This window comes from Urocampus carinirostris, chromosome 14, assembly GCF_059441175.1.
Source record: "Urocampus carinirostris isolate Australia breed hairy pipefish chromosome 14, RoL_Ucar_1.0, whole genome shotgun sequence".
In the NCBI taxonomy this organism is placed as follows: Eukaryota; Metazoa; Chordata; class Actinopteri; order Syngnathiformes; family Syngnathidae; genus Urocampus; species Urocampus carinirostris.
The window spans coordinates 23,460,356-23,480,661 of NC_142362.1; the positions used below are offsets into that span (position 1 = coordinate 23,460,356).

Consider the following 20,306-nt stretch of genomic DNA (forward strand, 5'->3'; position numbering starts at 1 on the left):
AAGTACAAAAGCGGTTATCCCCTTAAAATTTGGTGGGTGCGGCTTATAATCAGGTGCGCTCTATAGTCCGGAATTTACGGTAATAGTGTTGTGGTGCCGCAGTTGCCACAAACGGAGGCACACCCAATCACATGTTGACGTATAAAGGTTTAGAAAGATAAAATAAAAAACTTCTTGAAATTGTTTTACTATTCCTGAGATAATGATAGCCCATCCAGCCAGTCCATAAAGTTACAGAATGAGTTAGAAAAGAAAAAAAAAAGTCACCTCCAAAAGTTCATACATCAAGAGGGGAGATTCGGAGGAGCATATATAATAAATAAGTAAAAAAACGATACATATTTCCATTTGATTTGTTAGCGCAGTCAGACTTTAAATCATTCATTAGGCGGCTTTAATAAAGAGTTGGAAGCTGCTGTTCCGCAATAAAAGCCTTTGCCAACCTTGAAGCCTCAGACGAGATTCGAAAAGTGCGTGTCGCTGGGCCAGCACTCGTGTTATGAATGTCACGTCCTCACCTTTCCTGAATAGCTGGATGGTAGCCTGGCGACGGCCGTTGCCATTCTCCACATAGCACGAGTAATTTCCCAGGTCTTCCTCCTCCACCGAGTCGATGGTGAGGGAAATGGCCACTTCCTGCTCGCCCAAGTGCGCCTTGACGATCCTGCCAGACAGAAGCATACATGGAATACGGATTAATACATTTACATTATGCATCATCCATACATTTCAACTAAACACGGAAAGTGTCCCAACAAGGAAAGCAGACGTCATAGACTCGAGAAAATCAGCTGTTAAAGAAGGATCAAACTATCTCAGGTTTCACCCATTATTTTGTTTTTAGGGAGTAGAAGCATGTGAAAAGAATATATTTTTTTTCTTACAAATTGTAAAATACTTTATATTCACTGAAGATTTGATTTAATGATGCTAATTTGTTTCTATGATTGATATAAAAAGTGTCGAAGTTACTTTGGGGTCTTTTATGAGCCTTTGGCTTCAGTTTGTCATACCTTTTTTCTTCTCAGGTGATATGTTTATTTTGTTATATCATGATTGTTGAAACATGCAAAATAAAGGAAAATTTAGATTTAGAAACAAATGATGTGAACAGTTTTTCAAAACAACAAACTGGCATTCAATGGAATATTTAATGCTTAACAAATGCAATGTTACCAGGAATGGGAGATGACGGATCATTTAACTGATGTATTTTACCATAATTCTACTATAAAATCTTCAAATGAATCATAAACAAATGTGCGGGAAAACGTTTTAGGTGAACTGATGATTATATTTCTCAATTTACTACATTTTTCTAATTAGACTTTTTGCAGCATTACAAAGATGTTGGCAGGAAATATTCAAATAAGGGTGGTGTACACATTTTTTTCCCATTTCTTTGATAATGTGCCACTTTTTAATCCGTTTTAGGGGGTTGGATTCATTTGGAGTGTTTACGGTGATTCGTAACTAAATAGTTACTTTCAGAGTGGTGTACTACTTTTGGAAGTCAGTGATCTAAGGTGTAACACAATGACTTTTTAAATGAAGTAACTAGTAACTGTAACCATATACTTTTTTTCAGCAACATGCCCAACACTGTTTAAAATGTTTTTGGCTCTGTTGCAGTATCACAAGCCAGTAATGTCCTCCATAATGGGCAGAGAGCAGCCAATGATTTTCTGGGACGTGTTGATGACTAGATATGACTGTATTTTTTTTCCTGTTGGCTGCTATGCTTCCAGCATACCACTTTGTGACACCGTATGAAAGAATGCTCTTTAATTGCTGAATTAATTAAAAAAACAAAACACCAAATGTATCTTTTATTTAGGCATCTTTGGAATCTAATTAAGTTTTAGTATGTGAGAAAAAAGTCCCCTTTTTTAGTCACAGCACCATGATATGTATATTTTTCCACCTGCACTCAAAACATAAGATATATAAAAATCAATAAGGGTTCTTCTTCAAGATCACGCGGCATGGAAGGAGGGAAGGAATCAAATAATGGCGATGAGAAGAAAATCTTTTTATAGTGGCTGCCATGGAAACAGCGAGCGCAGAGGATGTAATATTCCATAAAGTAAATGAGCGTCCCCGGCCGGGCCGGTTGAGCCTGATGGAGGGGAGAATGGGGATATCATGCTCTCCTCCCGTACCAGCACCAACACTTCTACTTATACCACTTTGAAAGCATCCTCTGCACAAAGGCAAAGTGCAGAGGAGAAAGCTGAGCTGAGTGAGGCGGCCATGCGTCATTGGTTCCATGTGTTAAAGAGGCTGAGAAGAAGACACTGTATGAGTGTGTGTACGCAAGTATCTGAGTGTGTAGGTGGGGATAATGATTCCTGCAGCCCTTGACTCGTTCTCGCTTGCTCTGTAGCCTCCGAGTCGATAAAATGCGCATAAGGATGACGGGCTGTGCCGGTTTTGGCACAAGTACAGTGTTACCTTTATATACGAGCACCTCTATACGTGAGAATTTCGATATGTACGTTTTTTCTTTTACTGAACTCACATTACAAAGGAAAATCGACTTTTGGGTGTCAGTAAACCTGGGCTGGGTAACGCAATTTTTTTTTATAAATGAAGTAACTAATTACTCTTTCAGTAACACTTCTAGCACTGGTCACAGGGGGAAATTATAAAAAATCATGTGCCCAACTTCCCCTCTAGTATGTGGATTGGGGGTGCTTTAAAGGAAACACGCTTCACCAGAAAAGCACAGCTATTTGGCTGGCTATAAGAAGATAGCAACCTGCATTACAAATAGAGGAGAGCAGTCAAAGTTCAATGGCAATACCTGTTTGTGCACTCTGTATAGATTAATTTGAGAAAAAATGGCTAATTTTATATTAAAATCAGTTTGTCAGATTTCAAAAAAGGAATACAAGAAATAAAATGATCTTAGTACACTAAACTCACCGTGCAACAGATAATTATTTGATCAATTATTTACTTCAATTCATTCTCTGCACCGCTTATCTTCAGTAGGGTCGCGGGGGTGCTGGAGCCCATCCCAGCTATCTTTGGGCAGTGGGCATGGGACACCCTGAACTGGTTGCCAGCCAGTGGCAGGGCACACAGGGGACAGACAAATCGCTCGCTCATTCACACCTAGGGACAATTTGGACCGGCCAATTAAACTGACATGCATGATTTTGAATTGTGGGAGGAAACCGGAGTGCCCGAAGGAAACCCATGCAAGCACGGGGAGAACATGCAAACTCCACACAGGAGGTTCGATATCATGTCCTCAGACTGTGCCGCACACGCGCTAACCACTGCGCTGCCGTGCTGCCCTCAATTATTTACTTTGATCAGTTAAATGATTTAGCTTTAAAAAAAGAAGTCTTACATTTTGTCTCTGATACACAGAGATGATTGATTTATTTTAGGTGCAGCTAAAATAGTTTATAACATGTATACAAAGGGTCAAAGGAATTGAAAAACTCTAAATAATCACTACTGCCTAAATAAAATGTAAAAAGGTTGAATTTAAATTAACCGTATAACTAAAATTAAGTAACTCCAGAAGAAAAACTACAGTGTACTTTAAACTTCTGTAAAATTATAAATGTAATTATAGAAAAAAATGATAATACACATAACAGTGAATATAAATACCTCCATAAAACTAAAAATAAATATAATTAAACTACAAACAAAGCACAAATACATCCACATAAAACAAAAACACAAAAAAATATCCAACTAATTCTGACATATTACAATATAAGAATCCAATAAATATGACTATAAAAAAAAAAAAAAAAGTATTTATAAACTAAAAATATAAATAGAACCAAGACGAATACAAATACAGACCCCCAAAAAATAACTACTTGACCAATAAAACAAGTCAACTTCTACCAGTTTCATGGTTATGAGAAGAAAAGGGAAATAAAACCAACCAAATCACAATAAAATGAGATGTGGTAACTTTAAAAAGCAATCAAGATGATGCTGAATTCTAAATAAATAGAGGAGGTTGATCAGGGTATAATTGCTATCTACTTCTAAGAAATGTAATTGACCTACCTGTGACCCATTTTTTGGTCCCGACCCACCAGTTGAGAAACACTGAACTGGACAATATCTCAGAGCACACCGGATGAAAAACATTACTCTCGTCGGCGCATCAGACTTGTAATGACACGTAAACGTTTGAAAACGCGTGTGAAGTGGAGTTCATGGAAAGATACAAATGAGCGCATTGATTCAGTGGCTGCTGTGGGCGCATTAGCGTTTCTCTTACTTCCTCATTAGTGAAGTCTGTGTTAGCTGCTTTAGTGATTAATTTCAGACTCATTCCATTTGTTATCGGGCCCATGAAATAAGCTCGCAGAACACAACGCCATCCAAACTGGGTCAGTGGCATATTGATCACCGAATCCCAAAATGCATAAGGGATTGTGTTTAGCTAATTTATTAATCCCATATGCTGACGTCTATTCATCCGTAATATGACAGTGGGGTTGCGCAAATTAGAATTAAGGACCAGTCATAGGAATGGACTCGCCTGGATCCATAAGTTGCATAGAAAAGGCAGCAGTGAGCTGTTGGTGGAAAACTGTGGGTTTGATATATTTATGTCAAAGTAATGTAATCCCTTGCCGTATAGCGGTTTTGCTATTTTGCGGATCTTCAACGTGCCTTGACGTTGCGGTCTGAGTTGTACACATACATAAAGCAGCTTGACGAGCCTTTATTATATGTGCGCAAGTCTTTTTCAAAATCTAGGTGTCATATTTGACCCCAATATGTCTTTCCAAACACACCTTAATACTATTACTAGAACAGCTTTTTTCCAACTTCGCAACATTGCTAAAATTCGCCCTATGCTGTCCCAGTTGGATGGAGAGATTATAATTTTTGCATTGGTCACCTCCTATCTCGATTACTGTAATGTACTACTCTCCGGTCTCCCGAAGTCCAAAATCAGGAGCCTTCAGCTGGTTCAAAATGCTGGAGCGAGGCTTTTAACTAAGACAATAAAGTTTGATCACATTACCCCAATTGTAGCCAACCTGCATTCGTTCCCTATTAACTTAAGATATGATTTTAAAGTTCTCTTGGTATTATACAAAATAATGCATGGACTTGCTCCTTCACATCTTTCAGATTTAATTTCCCCCGATGTTCCTGTCCATAGCCTTCGCTCTGATGATGCTGGTCTACTAGTAATCCCAAGAGCCAAGAAGAGATCGAGAGCCTTCTCCATTTGGGCCCAGGGGCTGTTGTATACTCTGCCCTCTGAGATTTGATCTGCAACCTCAGTGGAACTGTTTAAATCTAGGCTTAAAACACACTTATGAATGACCTTTATTTCATGTTGACAATATCTGTGAATTGTTTGTTGATACTACATCCATTGCAATCTGGTCATCTTTTTAATTGTATCTAATTTTTCAAATTCATAATATACTTTAATTATTTGATAATTGTATTATTTGTTAATGCAACATCCATTGAAGCCTGGTCATCCTGTAAGGGGGATTACCTCATGTGCAGTTCCTTCTCAAAGTTTCTTCATTTTCCTCATGTTGAGGTTTCGAGTTTTTCCTCGCCCTCATATTGGTTTTGGATCAGGGGAACGTGTAATAATAGTCTGTAGTTTGCAACAGTCTATGGCCTGCATAGCCCTTTGAGGGCTATACAAATGAAAATGACATGACGTGACTTTAAGTTTCTCTAAAAGCCATCATATCAACAAAACGATCTTGACCCATAAACGCAGCAAAAGGGAGAGGAAGACACTTTCTATCACCTACAAAGCCGGACCTCTCCACGAATAAGACATGCTCTGGAGTACATGCGGCTCTTCGCCCTCCCTAATGGCTTCAGGGCAAATTTCCTGAAAATGTTTTATAATGTAGAAATATATGGTTTCTGTGAAAGGGCAAACAGAACACATTCTTAACATTTTACAATAAATATCAATGGATAAGGCATATAAAAAAATTCTCAGGCTCCAGACATAGGATTTTTTGTTTTTTTTGTCCCAAACAACTCTTTCAATATTTTTCAAGTTTTCCATCACTTCCTCATGATGATGACAGCGTAACGTGTGAAGTAAAGTGGACTGTGTCCTTAGAACAATTCTTCAATAAAATTGTATTATTAAATTATTAATGATTTGACAGTAGAGACTAACTAACAGTTGAGACACTCTACGTTATACTTGAGCCTGTTAATTGTGTTTGTTCTTAGGTTTCAATTTTTAATATATTAGGGTCATCGGGGCATCGCTTCCTGTGGTGTGTCTTGGGAAAATACATGACTTTAATTCCTGCACTTTATTTCAGGTAATTTATTGTAAATAAATTCATCATATAAAATATTTTAAGTCACGGCAAAGGAAAATAAATAAATAATGCCCACAAAACCAAATCAAAATGTAAATCCTCATTGAATCATTTTTAAAACTTTGCTTGTGATAAATTTCATAAGCATGTAGGATTTAGAATGGTTATACTAGTAAAAGTAGTACAGTAGTAGTAAAAACTGCTTTAAAAAAATAAGGAACATAGTGGTCTCATCAAGACTCGATGTGTTTACAAAAAGTTCCTCTGAGCTTTTTCTCAAAGCCACCAATCCTAAAACAGAACCTTGGAGAACTCCACACACATATAACATCATGGGTCCTGAAGGAGCATGGATCCATACTTATTAAGGAATGTCGGTCTAAGAGGTAGGGATAAATAGAATATGAAGTACCCATTTTACTAAACAATACCCATTTTTCAAGCGGTATGACTCTTTACACAGAAGAAGAATGGTGACGAGATGATGAAGGTGCTGTATCTAAGATGTAACCATAGAAACCAGTACAATCTGTTCCATGTGGACGAGCAAGCCCCTACTCAAATAATAGCCTGGAGAGAGATGGGCGCTGCCAGCCTGTACTTGCCCAAGACAAATGATTGGAAGTGGTTCCCTGACGACCCAGGTGGTTAAGGGATGCGTGAACCGTGAAAAGAGTATTTAATACATAATTAAATAAATGAATAAATAAAGGTTTCTACTTCGCAGGTTTTGACTATCTTGGGATCCTTTTGAAACGCGATCCCCGCGAGATATTACCGTACCCATTTTGTATTGCAGATTTGTTATCGTGAAATGCTCCCATCCTTTCTCCTAAGTGAGCCCTCCATATCACCCAATGACTCTATGGGAGTCAACTCCAGGCCTTGAGTGGATCCGAAAAAAAGCCGACGGTAGCAGCATTAGCATCACAAGGCGATTGATCAAGTATTTTATTGATCCACAGCGAGAGGTACCGCTCTGTATTTGGGGGAATCCTTGAGCAGGCAGCTTCTCGCTTAAAGGGAGATTTATTTTCCTCTTGCATATTCAAATCCCCACACAAATACATCCCGGATAGACTCTGCTTCCGTTCAATTTCTCAGCCTCGCTCGCCCGAGAGTCGTTGGAGGTAGGAGAGAGAGATATAGCGCAAGAGGAGCTGGTGTGAAAAATGCCACTTGTTAAGCATCTGACAGGGACTGTCTGCGCACAGCTGCAGCGGCTCCAAACAGCCTTAATAGCAAACATGCACGCCTAGCTTCCAATGGAGTTGTTGGGAAATGTCTTCAATCGCATCTGAGGAAGACGCATTAGAGTTGAGTTCGCTGTGGACGTCTACGCCAAAGAGAGGCTTTTTTAGGAGCTGAAAAACTATGCCTGTATACAAAAAAACGGGTTCCTACAATGTTTTCATGGCCAAATTCAAGGACTTTTCAAAGTCAAGTCATGATTGTTATGATTGCGGCTCATTGACAGATTGGCTTTGCGTCCTCTGCCCCGCAAGACGTGGGTTCTGTCCTGTTTTCCTGTTGGTATTTCCAGTTCCAGTTCTCCTTTATTTTTGTCCTGTTTAATATTGATTTCCAGTTTTGTTCCTGTCTATTTCTGTCCTGTTTATTATTATCTCCAGTCTTCATTCCCGTCTTGTTTGTCCTGTTTATTTTCGATATCCTGTTTCATTATCGACCCCATCTGTCCGATACCTACTTGGGCAATTGGTATGGATCTCGTCGGCCTCTGGCTTCCTATCATTTCATGCCAGACTGCTGCCTAACGTGCATGACTTTCCATTTCCCGTAAAATAAAAGGCTTGGGTGAGAACGTCACGCGTTTGGGCCCTGTTCTGGTTCATGACAATGACATGTTTCACTTTCTCCAGTACCATTAAACGCAGAAATAAGGTGTTCTTCACCTGTTTTGCAGATCCCAAACTATATCTGCGATTTGTATATTCTATTTTCAATCTTGCGTTGATATTCATCGGTTACGAGACATTTTTGTAAGTATTACTACGTTTAAACCAATTATACCTGGGATCAATACTCGGCCAATCCTATTTTAAAGATTTGGTAATGGAAAAATAAAGTAACTGATTTTGAAAAAAAATCCAATACATATGTGTCAGTAAAAAAAATAAAATTAAAATGAAATCATTTTGTACCTCATAAATTTAAATACATTAATGATATATAATGCAGCCCAGCAAATATAATTAAACTGAGTGGTGTTGACTTGTTTTGATAAAACAGTTAAACTTCTAGATCTTATTCTATAAAAAGCAAATATTATAAAATATTACGCTACCGACCCTATGTTTTGTGGCTTGCTTGTAGGTACTAAAATTTATGGTTTTGCAATGATTATCTCATTAGGGGCTGAATCACTCTTGACTAATGGGGAAAAGCTAGCCTCCTCAAGAAGAATCTGCATTAGAGGTAAGATCGGATCTAATAAAATCCAGCCCGACCCTACCCGGGCCTGCAGGTATTAAAACCTTAAACACCCTGAGCCTGAGAAAATCTGTACATTTACATTTGTGATCAGAAGGGCTTCTCTCTCTTCCTGCCTTTTTTCTTCAATTATACATCCGCTATGCTTATTTGTTTGTCTTTCTTTGTGGAGCATCCACCATTGAATTCCGTCCCCCTCTTGTGACGCTTGGTAAATGCACCAAGAGTGAACGCGCTGAGCAATAGGACGATGGTTCTGACACGGGTTTGTCGGCACAAGAGGGGGACGGTATCTTTCGCAGATTCTCCACAAAGACAAAGAAACAAAGAACAGTTACGGATGGGTAATTTTCAAGAAAATTAGCAAGCAACCTGTTTGGGTTTAAGACCTTACTTATAATCTACGTACTTTGCACTAGTCCAAGCGCGAGACCAAAAACTACAAAAAAATAAACCACACAGGTGAAAAACTACACAGATGCTAACCTGAATAGTTGTGTTTTCTTAATTTTTTCTGAAACTTTACAATTATTGGATTACTGACAAATCTATTCAATTTCAAAATCCACAACACCCGATGCATAATTTCAATTGAATTCATTCAAGGAGATCATTTCTTAATTTTGAACTGCTGTAATCCTTTTTGAAACACAGTCGATATACTGTGCCAAATTTATCATATGTAAACATATCTTTAGCTGGGCACACTGTATTGGACTTGTGACGGTGCTTACTTGGCGATCGCTTTCGGGGTTGCGACATAAAATCGATGTAGCGCCGTAGCAAAGTTGACGCTGTTATGCTAATATGCCGTGCCACCGGGGCGACGTTTACGCTATTTTCTTCATTTTAACTCATGAATAATGAGTCGAAGCGACGTTACAGGGAAATGAATGCGGACCAGCAGCTGCTTGGAATGATGCAAATACATCACTGGAAAATTGTGGGTTTTAGTAATTTGGAGTCAATAGGCTGAAACATGCAAATTAATTTTACAGTGAGTATATGTTGTTCCTCCTGGTCGAACGTCCGCAGTAAAAAGGAAGATACCTGACGTTATGCAGGTTCAAGACCAACAATGCTGCGTAAATGTAAATTGAGAAGAAAATATAAAAAATTTGAAATGCTAACACAATTGTCTTAGCCAATTATTAAAGCGAGACATTTGCTGGGAAAATAGCCCCGTGGTCAGTTTTTCTGAACCAGACAGTGTGTATTATTTGACCACAAGATGTCGCTGTATTGTGTAGTGCTGGCATGTCAAATTCAGTTTGGCTGGGGGTCTGCATTCAGACTTTATGTTTTCAGGTGGGCCTGACCAGTAAAAACAAATATCAACACCAAATACTGTAACTAGCTTTTTTTCAGTATTATGCTTTACAATTCAGTCTGTATTTGGAACCTACACTACACATTATATCCGCGGATGATAAGAGATCTTTTTTCAACACAACACATTTATCCACAAATCGTAGAAAAAAAAAGATTTTCATATTTGGCATTGAATGCGGTAACAATTTGTCTATTTTAGATGAGTAAATACAGCTTTACATCTGAACCAACTCACCAGAAACATCACAGACCGAAACAAACTATGGATGACATTATAATTGCCTCAATAGTCATACTGCTCTATTGTTTTTAACATTAGCCCAGACTGGACATCAGATTTTTATACCTAGACTGCCTTTATGCAGAGAATGCAAATTTGGTTTGTATTTATCTACAAAAACACAACTTTTGATAGAGATAAGCTAGAGACTTGCTTTTTGTTAATTTTCTGAAATTTACAGTAGGCAGGATTAAATCAGGCAAACTGGATACGTAAGTTTGACGCGCCTTGTGCTAAAAATCATAAGTAAGAATACAAACTAAAGGGACTCAAATTGACCAAAATTCACCATTTTTCTTCTCATTTTTTCCCCAGCCACAAGGTTTTTGGGAAACCGTAGCAGCAAGATGGCAGGCAATTTTGTCAGCTCCCTCTAGTTGAGTCTCATTTTATCATGAGATGTTGAAAAAAAATATGCAAATTGCAAAAAAAGTCATCTTAAATGAAAATATTTTAAAATGCATTGTTTTCCCTGTACAGGTCCTCTAGAGCTTGACACAGAAAGGATGTGTTGTGACCTTCGAAGTGGATGCTAGTTTTAGCAGGATATTTTCAATATCTCTAAGAATCATGTGCAATCAGGAATGGTAAATTGTCATCTAATTAACATTACATTGGGATTTAAATGCTTTTGTTTCGAAATATCAGCCAGTTGTAAGCCAAGGATAGGACATTATATGTACTAAAAGTAACTGTATTGATAAATACTCAACGCTCGGTATCTGAAATATATATATATAAAAAGATCAAAAATGGTCCTTCATATTGATTACTTAGTATGCTTAATATCACATTAAGAACTAAAAAAAAGAATACATACATTTTCAATTCATTGAAACAGGTTGCGGGGTAAGACGTGCTTCTCTGAGTTCATGTGTCGGACTATTAGAATTTTAATTGGCTATTTTACTCATCAGTTAACTTTATTTTAAATTGACATACTCCCTATGGCCTTCCTCCTACCCTGAAAGACTGCTCAAATCTTCTTTTCCACCTGAAATAAAACCTTAATTGTATATTCTGTTTAAGCTTCACACCCTCACCAAAAAGAAAAAAAAGTTGGATAGAAGATACAAAGTAGCATTAAGCTAGCAGACAGAAAAGCTATGTTTGGTTTCAGAATCGCCCTTTTGAGATAAATAAAGGGTTTCTTGATCTTGACTTAATTAAAGTTAAGCTAGCCAATTTACTGTTTAAATACAACATGATTCGACCGATTTCACTCAGTGTTGGTTAATGTTACCTATCTGAATTAATTGTTGAGCAAAGAGATGTGCTAGCTAAACTTGATGTCAGGTAACGCTTCAGCTTGCACTTAACTGTCTGGTAAATGGACACATTAGTTTGCTAACTATTAAAGACTATGCTAATGTCCTTACGGTTTAAATGGGCCCAAAATGAACTCGGACGTTAACGTTATTAGTCTATTTGTTCTTCTTACTTGATTTCGGTTTCCTGCACTCGTTCCTCATCCAAGTCTTCAATGAACTTGTCTCCCTTCATCCAGTAGATGAGTGGAATCACATCGCCGCTGTAGCCGAAAAATGCCCGGCACGTTAGGTTGAGTGCACTTCCTGCAAAAAAACAGAAAAAAAATCAGGCACAGATTCACTTTTGTGCTATGTAGTACAACAGATCATTTAAAATGAGACTGCTAAGGGTCCTGGAAAAAATATGGTTACTTGTTGGCAGAACCCCAAGCGAAATGTGAAAATCTGCGCTCCTTCATAAAAGCACCTGAGGGTCAAACTTGCTTCAGGTTGATGTCCTTCTGACTGAGAGTATATGAGTCTTAAAAAAAAAAAATACAGATCTACAAATAAAAACACAGGGCAAAGAATTGCAGTTGAATGATTGGTCTTTATTGTCATTATACAAAATTACAACAACATTGGAGGGCTTCTACTTTCAGTGTAAAAAAGCTTTTGAAAGAACGGCTGGTTTGCTGCATGCCAGCATCTGCCATTTTCGGATTGACCGAGTCTATTTGATGATTAAAATACAACAGCCCTGAATGTAGCAGTATCCCAAACGTTGTAGCTCCAGGTCATCCGTTTTATGGATAATGGCACGGGTAGCTTGTGATAGTTATTACGTAGACTAGTTGCAGTACACTGGACCACACTGGTCACAATTGCCTCATTTTCTGATGCCATGAATGTCTCTTACTGTACCTGATAACAATCCATGGAGCTCCCGTCAGTGATCGCTATTTTTTTGCAGTCTTCTGACTTTCCTCAGGGTCTGATTTAATTGATGAATTTCTTCTCAATGTAAGAAGCCACCTAAACACTAGCTGTATCCGTTGCTGTGTTTTGGAGTTTGTTTGAGGTGGACACTTTACTTGTGCACCCGCCCAACCTGGCTGTATGACAAAACAGCATACTTTAGCATATCACAGTCGCGCACACAGATAGTAGCGCCCACCCAACACTCAACACCCTCCCAAACCTGCTACCCCCCTTGATAGCGTTTTCTGCGTGCAGTCTGCCGCAGAACACAAAGTATGAAACCTTGATATCAATGACGACGACAATTCAACTAAATTCAACAAGCAAAAAGTAATGAGGTGTCCCAATTTACAAACAGCCATTCCTTTCGCAAGATATCATTAGATCATGCAAGTTGTTGACAGCCTCTTCAAAAGGTTTTTAAATACTTACACATGCGGCAAAAAGTGGTACATGAGTCTCAATTAAAGGACTTATTTCCAAATGGCCCTTCAGAGCCCTTACGGAACATAATTTCCCAACAGCATTTGATATTACCTGGGGGAAAGCTCTTCAGTTTACACAAACATAGTTCCTTTGCAGCAAGATTTTGTTATTTGTGCATGGACATTGAGAGTCAAAACTGTATATAGCCAAAACATTTTAAAGGACTCCTCTCACCCCAACCAACACCTCTTTTAGCCGGCTGGAAAATTTCATTCTCCCCCTTTTATTCTGAAGTGCCACGTCTAATATAGTAAACAATGTTAAAATGGCTCTTTTTGGGCGGAAAAAAGCTTCCTCCTTTTTATCATGCTCGTTAGAAAATGGGCGTCATTATATACTCCCTAGTTGGAGAGCATTGACTTTTTAGAGACACAAGATTGACTCGGATTCTTCAAAATCATTTTAAAGATGAGGCGCGCGAGTAAATTAATGGCATAAAAGGTTTGCATTGAGTGTAGGGCTGGCGTTCTTTTCGGAGGCTCCCAATTAAAACATGATTAAGGGATGTAAAAAATGCTAATGACGTTTTTTTACCCTCAATCTACTATATATTTTAAATTTATCCCCTGCCGAAGAAAGCTGGAATGGGCTCCAGCCCCCCCCCCCAACCCTACTGAGGATAAGCGGTGCGGATAATGGATGGAGATTTTATATATATATATATATATATATATATATATATATATATATATATATATATATATATATATATATATATATATATATATATGAATATATACTTTATATAAAAAAAATAATTGAATTTTACCTGCAGGTTATTTAACTTGGGGGAAAGTCATGCAGACTGGAATTAACAAAAAAAACACCACTAATTTGAATTACCATAAATTCCAGACTATAAGCCGCTACTTTTTTCCCAAACCTTCAACCCTGCGGCTTATTCAATGATGTGGCCAATTTATGTAATTTTTCTAACAGCCGCCAGTGGCTCTCGAATACAAAAGGTAAGATTTAGACCGGTGGAATATATACGCCGAGGAAGACTGCAACTTCTTAGCTTGTGCACAAATTAAATTAGCGTAGACATATCCTCATCATGCAAATGGCAAAAAGAAAGGCGCGTGACGTAGCTTTCAAGCTAACAGCAAACGAGCAGTCCGATAAAGAAGAAAACAGAGCTACTGCACGTAAACTTCACTATGCGAGCGTGTAGCTAGCGTGTCTTTGAATAAGGGAGCGTGAGACGAAGTCTCTTTCCCATACTGGGGAAGACGACTTTGATGACGTCAGTTAAAAGGAGGAAGCTGATGACGGTTTACCATGGTTTCTATAAGTACGGTATGTTTTTTTTTAACAGACCCGATTACTGTGTTGCGAGCGTGTTGCTAGTAGCGTTTTGCTACCCTTCACAGGCATGGTTTGGGATTAAAGTTATAATATTATAATTAAAGCTTTGAAAACTCTCTCGATGTACTGTCTTTCTTTGTAAATATGTGTAACCGATGTAGAATATGTATTTGCACCTGTATATTTTTGTAATGTACTTATTCTGATATGTTTTGCGAATTAAAAAAGAGTGGCGGAGCAAACGCGGACTGTCGGGAAGTGGGGTAAAGGTGAGTGAGACCTGTTTGTTGTCGCGGCGGACAATAGTGGATATATATTTTTCCCACCCTTACCTTTGGAAATATAGACTTTTTTTCCTTGGATTAGTTTCAACGGGTACCCGGACTCTGCAGGTCTGCATCAAACCTTAAGTACCGTTATCATTTTCTGTTCATTTCGCCGGCTGTGGTTTTTAGACTTTGTACTTTATACTCAGTTACAATCGCGGGATTCAAAGCCGGGTTTGGGCTAATTTTGTGATTGTGTTACGTGATTTACTGTGGGCGCATGCGGCTTATATACAGGTGCGGCTTGTGTAAGTACAAACACGGTTTTCCTCTTAAAATGTGGTGGGTGCGGCTTATAATCAGGTGCGCTCTATAGTCTGGAATTTTATGTATTTATTTCAAAGTCTTTCTGCCTTAAAAATTAAGAATGTTTACTTATAATATGGGAACTTCTCGTTTAGGTTTCACACCAATTACAGAAAGGAGTGAAAGCTTTTCTAAACATCTTGAAAGACACCCACTGCTTTTTTTCTCTTTATATTAAAATGTTTTTTAATTTTCTCTTTTTCGTATTATCTTAAACAGCGTGTCGACTTTTACTATAAATCTACAGGGCGTGTTTCCTCAATTTTCTCTGGTTGATTAATGATATTCACCATTACAGATGCAGTGGGTTCTTTGCAAGTGGTGCCTTGCTTGGGCGACATCCAGTGGACATATGTAAATCTGCAATCCATTGTCTCGCTGGTGACACAAAAAGATGCGATGGGCCACATTTGGCCTCTGGGTCATTGTTTTGACTCATGTGATTTAATCCAATAGACATAAGTCCAGAACAACAAAACTACTTTTTAGAATGATTCACTTTACAGACGTTCCATGTGGCGCAACATTACAGAATTGCACAAAGTATCAAGAACAATTATGAAGGCTGTTTGTACCTATACAATGTTTATGTTCAATCACACTGGTAATTGTTGATTTCTCAATACCATATTCATGTGTGATGGGCTTTCTCCATTCCATCACTATTGTGACACTCTTAAGGCAAGGCCTTACTTAGTGAGAGATTCTTGAGTGCAAACGGTGCACACACAAGCACACTTGATGATGGCGTGCAGACTGTAACGAACACATGAGGGCACTTAATAGCTTCCCAAAGCCCCCCTCCGAGACCCGAGCAGCTCCTGTCAGAAGAGGTGGTTGGAGGAAACGAGGCAATCAGAAGTGAGCGCTTGAGTATATGAATACCGCTGAGGTCTATTTGTATTTTTCTTGCTAAAGGACAGTTGCGGGAGGAAAAAAGAAACAAACAGATTGACGTACCTGTCAACCTGTATGAGTTTATTGTACTTGATTTTGGATAAACTGAATGAATGAATGAATGCACGAGTGAATTAATGAATTCATGTTCTATAGTTCTATAGCTATACAAGCATAAGGCATATAAAAAAAAAGCTTGATCCTTCATCTTTCATTAGCAGATAAAAATATGTTTCTAGCTTTTGCCACTGTTTAGTATTTTCAAGAAGCAGTAACTGTTGTTTACTAGTTTCCAAGAAAACGTCTGAGAAAAAAAGATAAATTTCAAGCAGGACTTTTACGTGGGTGGCTTTTTTTTTGCATTTGTGTACCATAAATATCTAAAAAATGTTGTCCATAATTTGCTTGAAAAAAAAACATTTTATTGCAAAAACACTGAACTTATGCACGGACAATGCAAAATTTGCAGCGCCAGATGTTTCCGGTGCCGTGATCATTCGTTTTGGTCATTTGGGGGCTGTCTGCTCACTCTCAGTTGATGGATAGAGCAAGCACGCAAGACAGTGGGGGCTCCTCGATATGAGGACAAATGTATGGTCAAAGCCATTCCTGCCATCTAGTGGTGATTTGTCATAGAGAAATAATTGCCAGGGACTTGATACTTACTTTAAACCTTTTGAAAATCGCTTTACGAAAAAAACACACACAAAGTAACAACATATTTTTACATTTTGGCACGCAGAGACAATGCTTCTGTAAGCATATTTATACGTTATGACACTGAACAAGTTAAAATGGAAGGGCTTATTTTTCTTTAGCATTACTATCCTCTAAAAACGGGTCTGCAACCCGAAAGTGGGTCGCACACAGTGTTATATTTCCAGAGTAGAATTTTGTAGTATCACCCTAGTTGTATTTTTGCAGTATTGCTGTTGTAATACTTCGGTAGTAGTATTTCTGTTGTAATATTTTTCTGGTAATGTTTTGTATTATAGTATTATAAAATGGTATTTTTGTAGCATTTCTGTAGACATATTTTTGGTAAGTTTTTTAGTAATATATTTTTTTTTGGTAGGATTCCCATATAATGGTTTTTGTCATTTCTTTAGTATTTTTGTATTTTTAATGTAGCTGTGTTTTTTGTACTATTTCTGGGGTAAAATTTCTGTAGTATTTTGTATCATTGTGTTTTTGTAGTATTTCTATACTATTTTTTCTTTTCCGAATGAAAGCAAAATAATATATGAGGTCCCTGTTTTTAAGCACTCTATTTGATATTTAGTTGTTGTAGACACAAGAAAGTGTCAATAGGGACAACTTTGTCACCTAAAGAGTTACCCGCTCTTTGGGGTCCCCTAGTGGTCGCGGGGGCCTAAGCAGCCACCAAGTTCGCTCATGCCTTGGGCCGGTGTTATGCCGAGAAATGCATCCCTGCCGAGATTTGCATCCCCTAGCTACTCTAACCACTTTTACCTCGTTTTATCTCACTTTTATATCAATTTCCGGGAATGTAATGGCGAACATATGACCAAAACCACTTCGTCTTGCATTTGTTGGGAATGTAATACAACTTAAACTATTCCGTCTTTGTATTTGTTGTGAATGTAATCGAACGGTAATGCACACCGTATATAAATCACTTTTGAGAACTGTTATGCACTCTACCATAAAGCTTATTATGCTGAAATGAGCTTTATGGTAGAGTGCATAACAATTTCAATACGAGTGATTTGAGTAAAAAAGGGCAAAATAAACCTGTTACCTGCTCAAAAGTGATTTATATACAGTGTGCATTACCGTTCGATTACATTTACAACAAATACAAAGACGCAATGTTTAAGTTGTATTACATTCCCAACACATGCAAGACGAAGTGGTTTTCGATATATGCTCGCCATTACATTCCCGAAAAGTGATATAAAAGTGAGCTAAAACGAGGTAAAAGTGGTTATACAGTAGTTGCTAGGGGATGCAAATCTCGGCAGGGATGCATTTCTCGGCATAACACCGGCTCTGCCAACACTGGTCGCAACCCATCATTTGAGAAACAGTGGTATGAAGTGTTTTTTTTTTTGCTAATGAGAAATTCAAGCATCTACACACACATTAAGAAGAAGCCTGCATAGAATAATCGTCTTTGAGAAACGTGTGAGGTAGATGAGACAGCAAAGATGGTGGTTTCTCTTTTTTCCTCTCTTTCTCTCTCTCTCTCTCTCGCAAAATGCATCACAAGTAGGGAGCACTCGTGTAAACAACACAGCGACCAGGCAGTGCACGATAGCGGAGAAGAGGAGGGAGAAATGATGCGGGAGACTGGCTCCAAGGCAGTTTAGCAAGAAAAGCAAAATGCACGGGGAGTCAACGTGTGCAGCAGGTGGCGCTGTTTAGCCGTTGCTTCACATACATACTATTTCGTTTGAATAAAAAAGTCCTCCTACGCAAAAAAAAAAAAAAAAAATCACAACTCTCTGATTTGACACTACCAAAGAGGGTGTTCATTACCTCAGCCAGGATGGTTATGTTTTAACTTGGCTTTGTTTGCAAGATTTGTACACCTTTTTCATGACCAATTTCAAGCACTTTTAAAGGACTTTCAAAGCCAATATTTCAATTCCTCCAGCTCCGTTACAATAAGAAATTCCATTGGAATGATGCATTTTGTAGAGCCATATTATTTTTGCAACGCAAGTAAATTGTGAATATATTTGTGGATCTAAACATAATCCATCCATCCATTATCTGCACCGCTTATCCTCAGTAGGGTCGCGGGGCTAAACATAATCTGTACAAATATTATTGAGACAAATAAATAGGTCTTAAAATGTAATATGTAGCTTACATTTTTAGTTTCAAGAAGTTATTCGCATTAAAATTTACCACGAAAAAAAACGCCATTTTAATGCATAGCCCATAATAAATGTCTGTAAAGTATATGCACTCCTTGCACTAATATAGTTTAGGTGCAGCATGCACCTGTCTTGTGAGGCATGACCCATAGAGGGAATAGACGCTTCATAGGACAATACCATACAAACTAATACCTGCTGTCGTTAATCACGATGGAAGGAGAAATGTAATGGCAAAGCGAAGCCACCAGAGAGTACTAATGGCATCATTTTAAAAACTTGTTGAGAAATGTCAAAAAACTCAAGCATGTACATGTATTTCACCCAAAATTCAAGCGTTTTAGCTAAGGCTAAAGTGAGGCAAAACATAGCCTGCAATTTGCAGAAAAAGAAGAAGTGAATTACTTTTAGGTTGCACTACAGTCTAGAGAAAACATTTTTTACTAGTCTGTATTTGTAAACAGGAATTATGGGGCCAAACAGACGGCGAGCAACAAGCAACGTCTATCAATGCAGATACTTCTCGGCTGTTTTTTTTCTTTTATTGTCGGCATTATTGCGTGTTTTGGAGTGTGTAAATATTTTACACGGTTGGATTTATTACACTCTTGGATGTAAGTCGACCATGGTTGCGTATTATTATTGAACGTGATGCCTGCAAGACGACTTTGTTGAGCGACCTCGGCTTTATATTTTCCCAGTGTCTTGTTTCGGACTGATCTTGATGTTTCTGTGATGAGTCTATTTTTAAATTCAATTCATTTTAAAATGTTAATTGTCATATGCACTGTAAAGAAGCACGTTTCCCTGCACAAAGAAATTCTTACTTTGCTGTCCACACAGTTCTCAGCAAAAAAGAAAATAGAAATTCAAAAATGGTTGGGACATTGTACAGACACCGTGTTCGTTCGTGTCTGAGACACGTATTCGCTTCTTTGTGAGCCGTCGGAATGTTAAGGGGTTAATGTGTTTGACTGACGTATCTGACTGTTTTGTTGACGTTCCCACTGTAGCGCCTTATAGTCCGGTGCGTCTTATGTATGGAACATATATGACCAAAAAATATTTTTGGAGGTTGCGCCTTATAACCTGGTGTGCCTTATAGTCTTGAAAATATGGTAATACTTTTTTGGGTTAGTGTAATGTGTCTTAGAAAACAGAAAAGCACAGTTAAAGATTGATTATGATGTGAATTTGATAATCCCATAACAGTAGAATGCCACCGGAGAACAAAGAAGCACAACATATTGTACATTTTAAATATTGAAGTCTTTTTTATGCCTCACCTGTCCGTCATGGAAATATAAAATTTACAGTATAAAACTAAATTAATTAACTAAAATGACTTAAATTGTTATATTTATGCAGTGGTAAAGTTCTTATTTAAATTCAGAATGTTATTGATACAATTAGTATGTAATCACAGAATCAGTCATAGTTTTAGCAAGTTAATAACATGTCAAGCCCTACAGTATTTTTTTTTTTATTGCATGGACTATTTTTGACATTAGGAAATTAAAAGTTTTTTTTTA

General features: G+C 37.9%; 1 protein-coding gene across 4 annotated transcripts in view; it reads right to left on the reverse strand.

Annotated features, from left to right (window-relative positions):
• The window catches only part of il1rapl1a (interleukin 1 receptor accessory protein-like 1a), a 383,889-nt gene that overhangs the window by 16,640 nt on the left and 346,943 nt on the right, over positions 1–20,306 (reverse strand). For all 4 annotated transcript variants that reach the window (XM_088352943.1, XM_088352941.1, XM_088352942.1 and 1 more), the window contains exons 7-8: positions 11,816–11,948; positions 519–664 (exon numbers count right to left, since the gene is read on the reverse strand). In XM_088352943.1, coding sequence (XP_088209069.1) covers positions 519–664; positions 11,816–11,948 — 279 coding nt within the window. The remainder of the gene's footprint in view (positions 1–518; positions 665–11,815; positions 11,949–20,306) is intronic.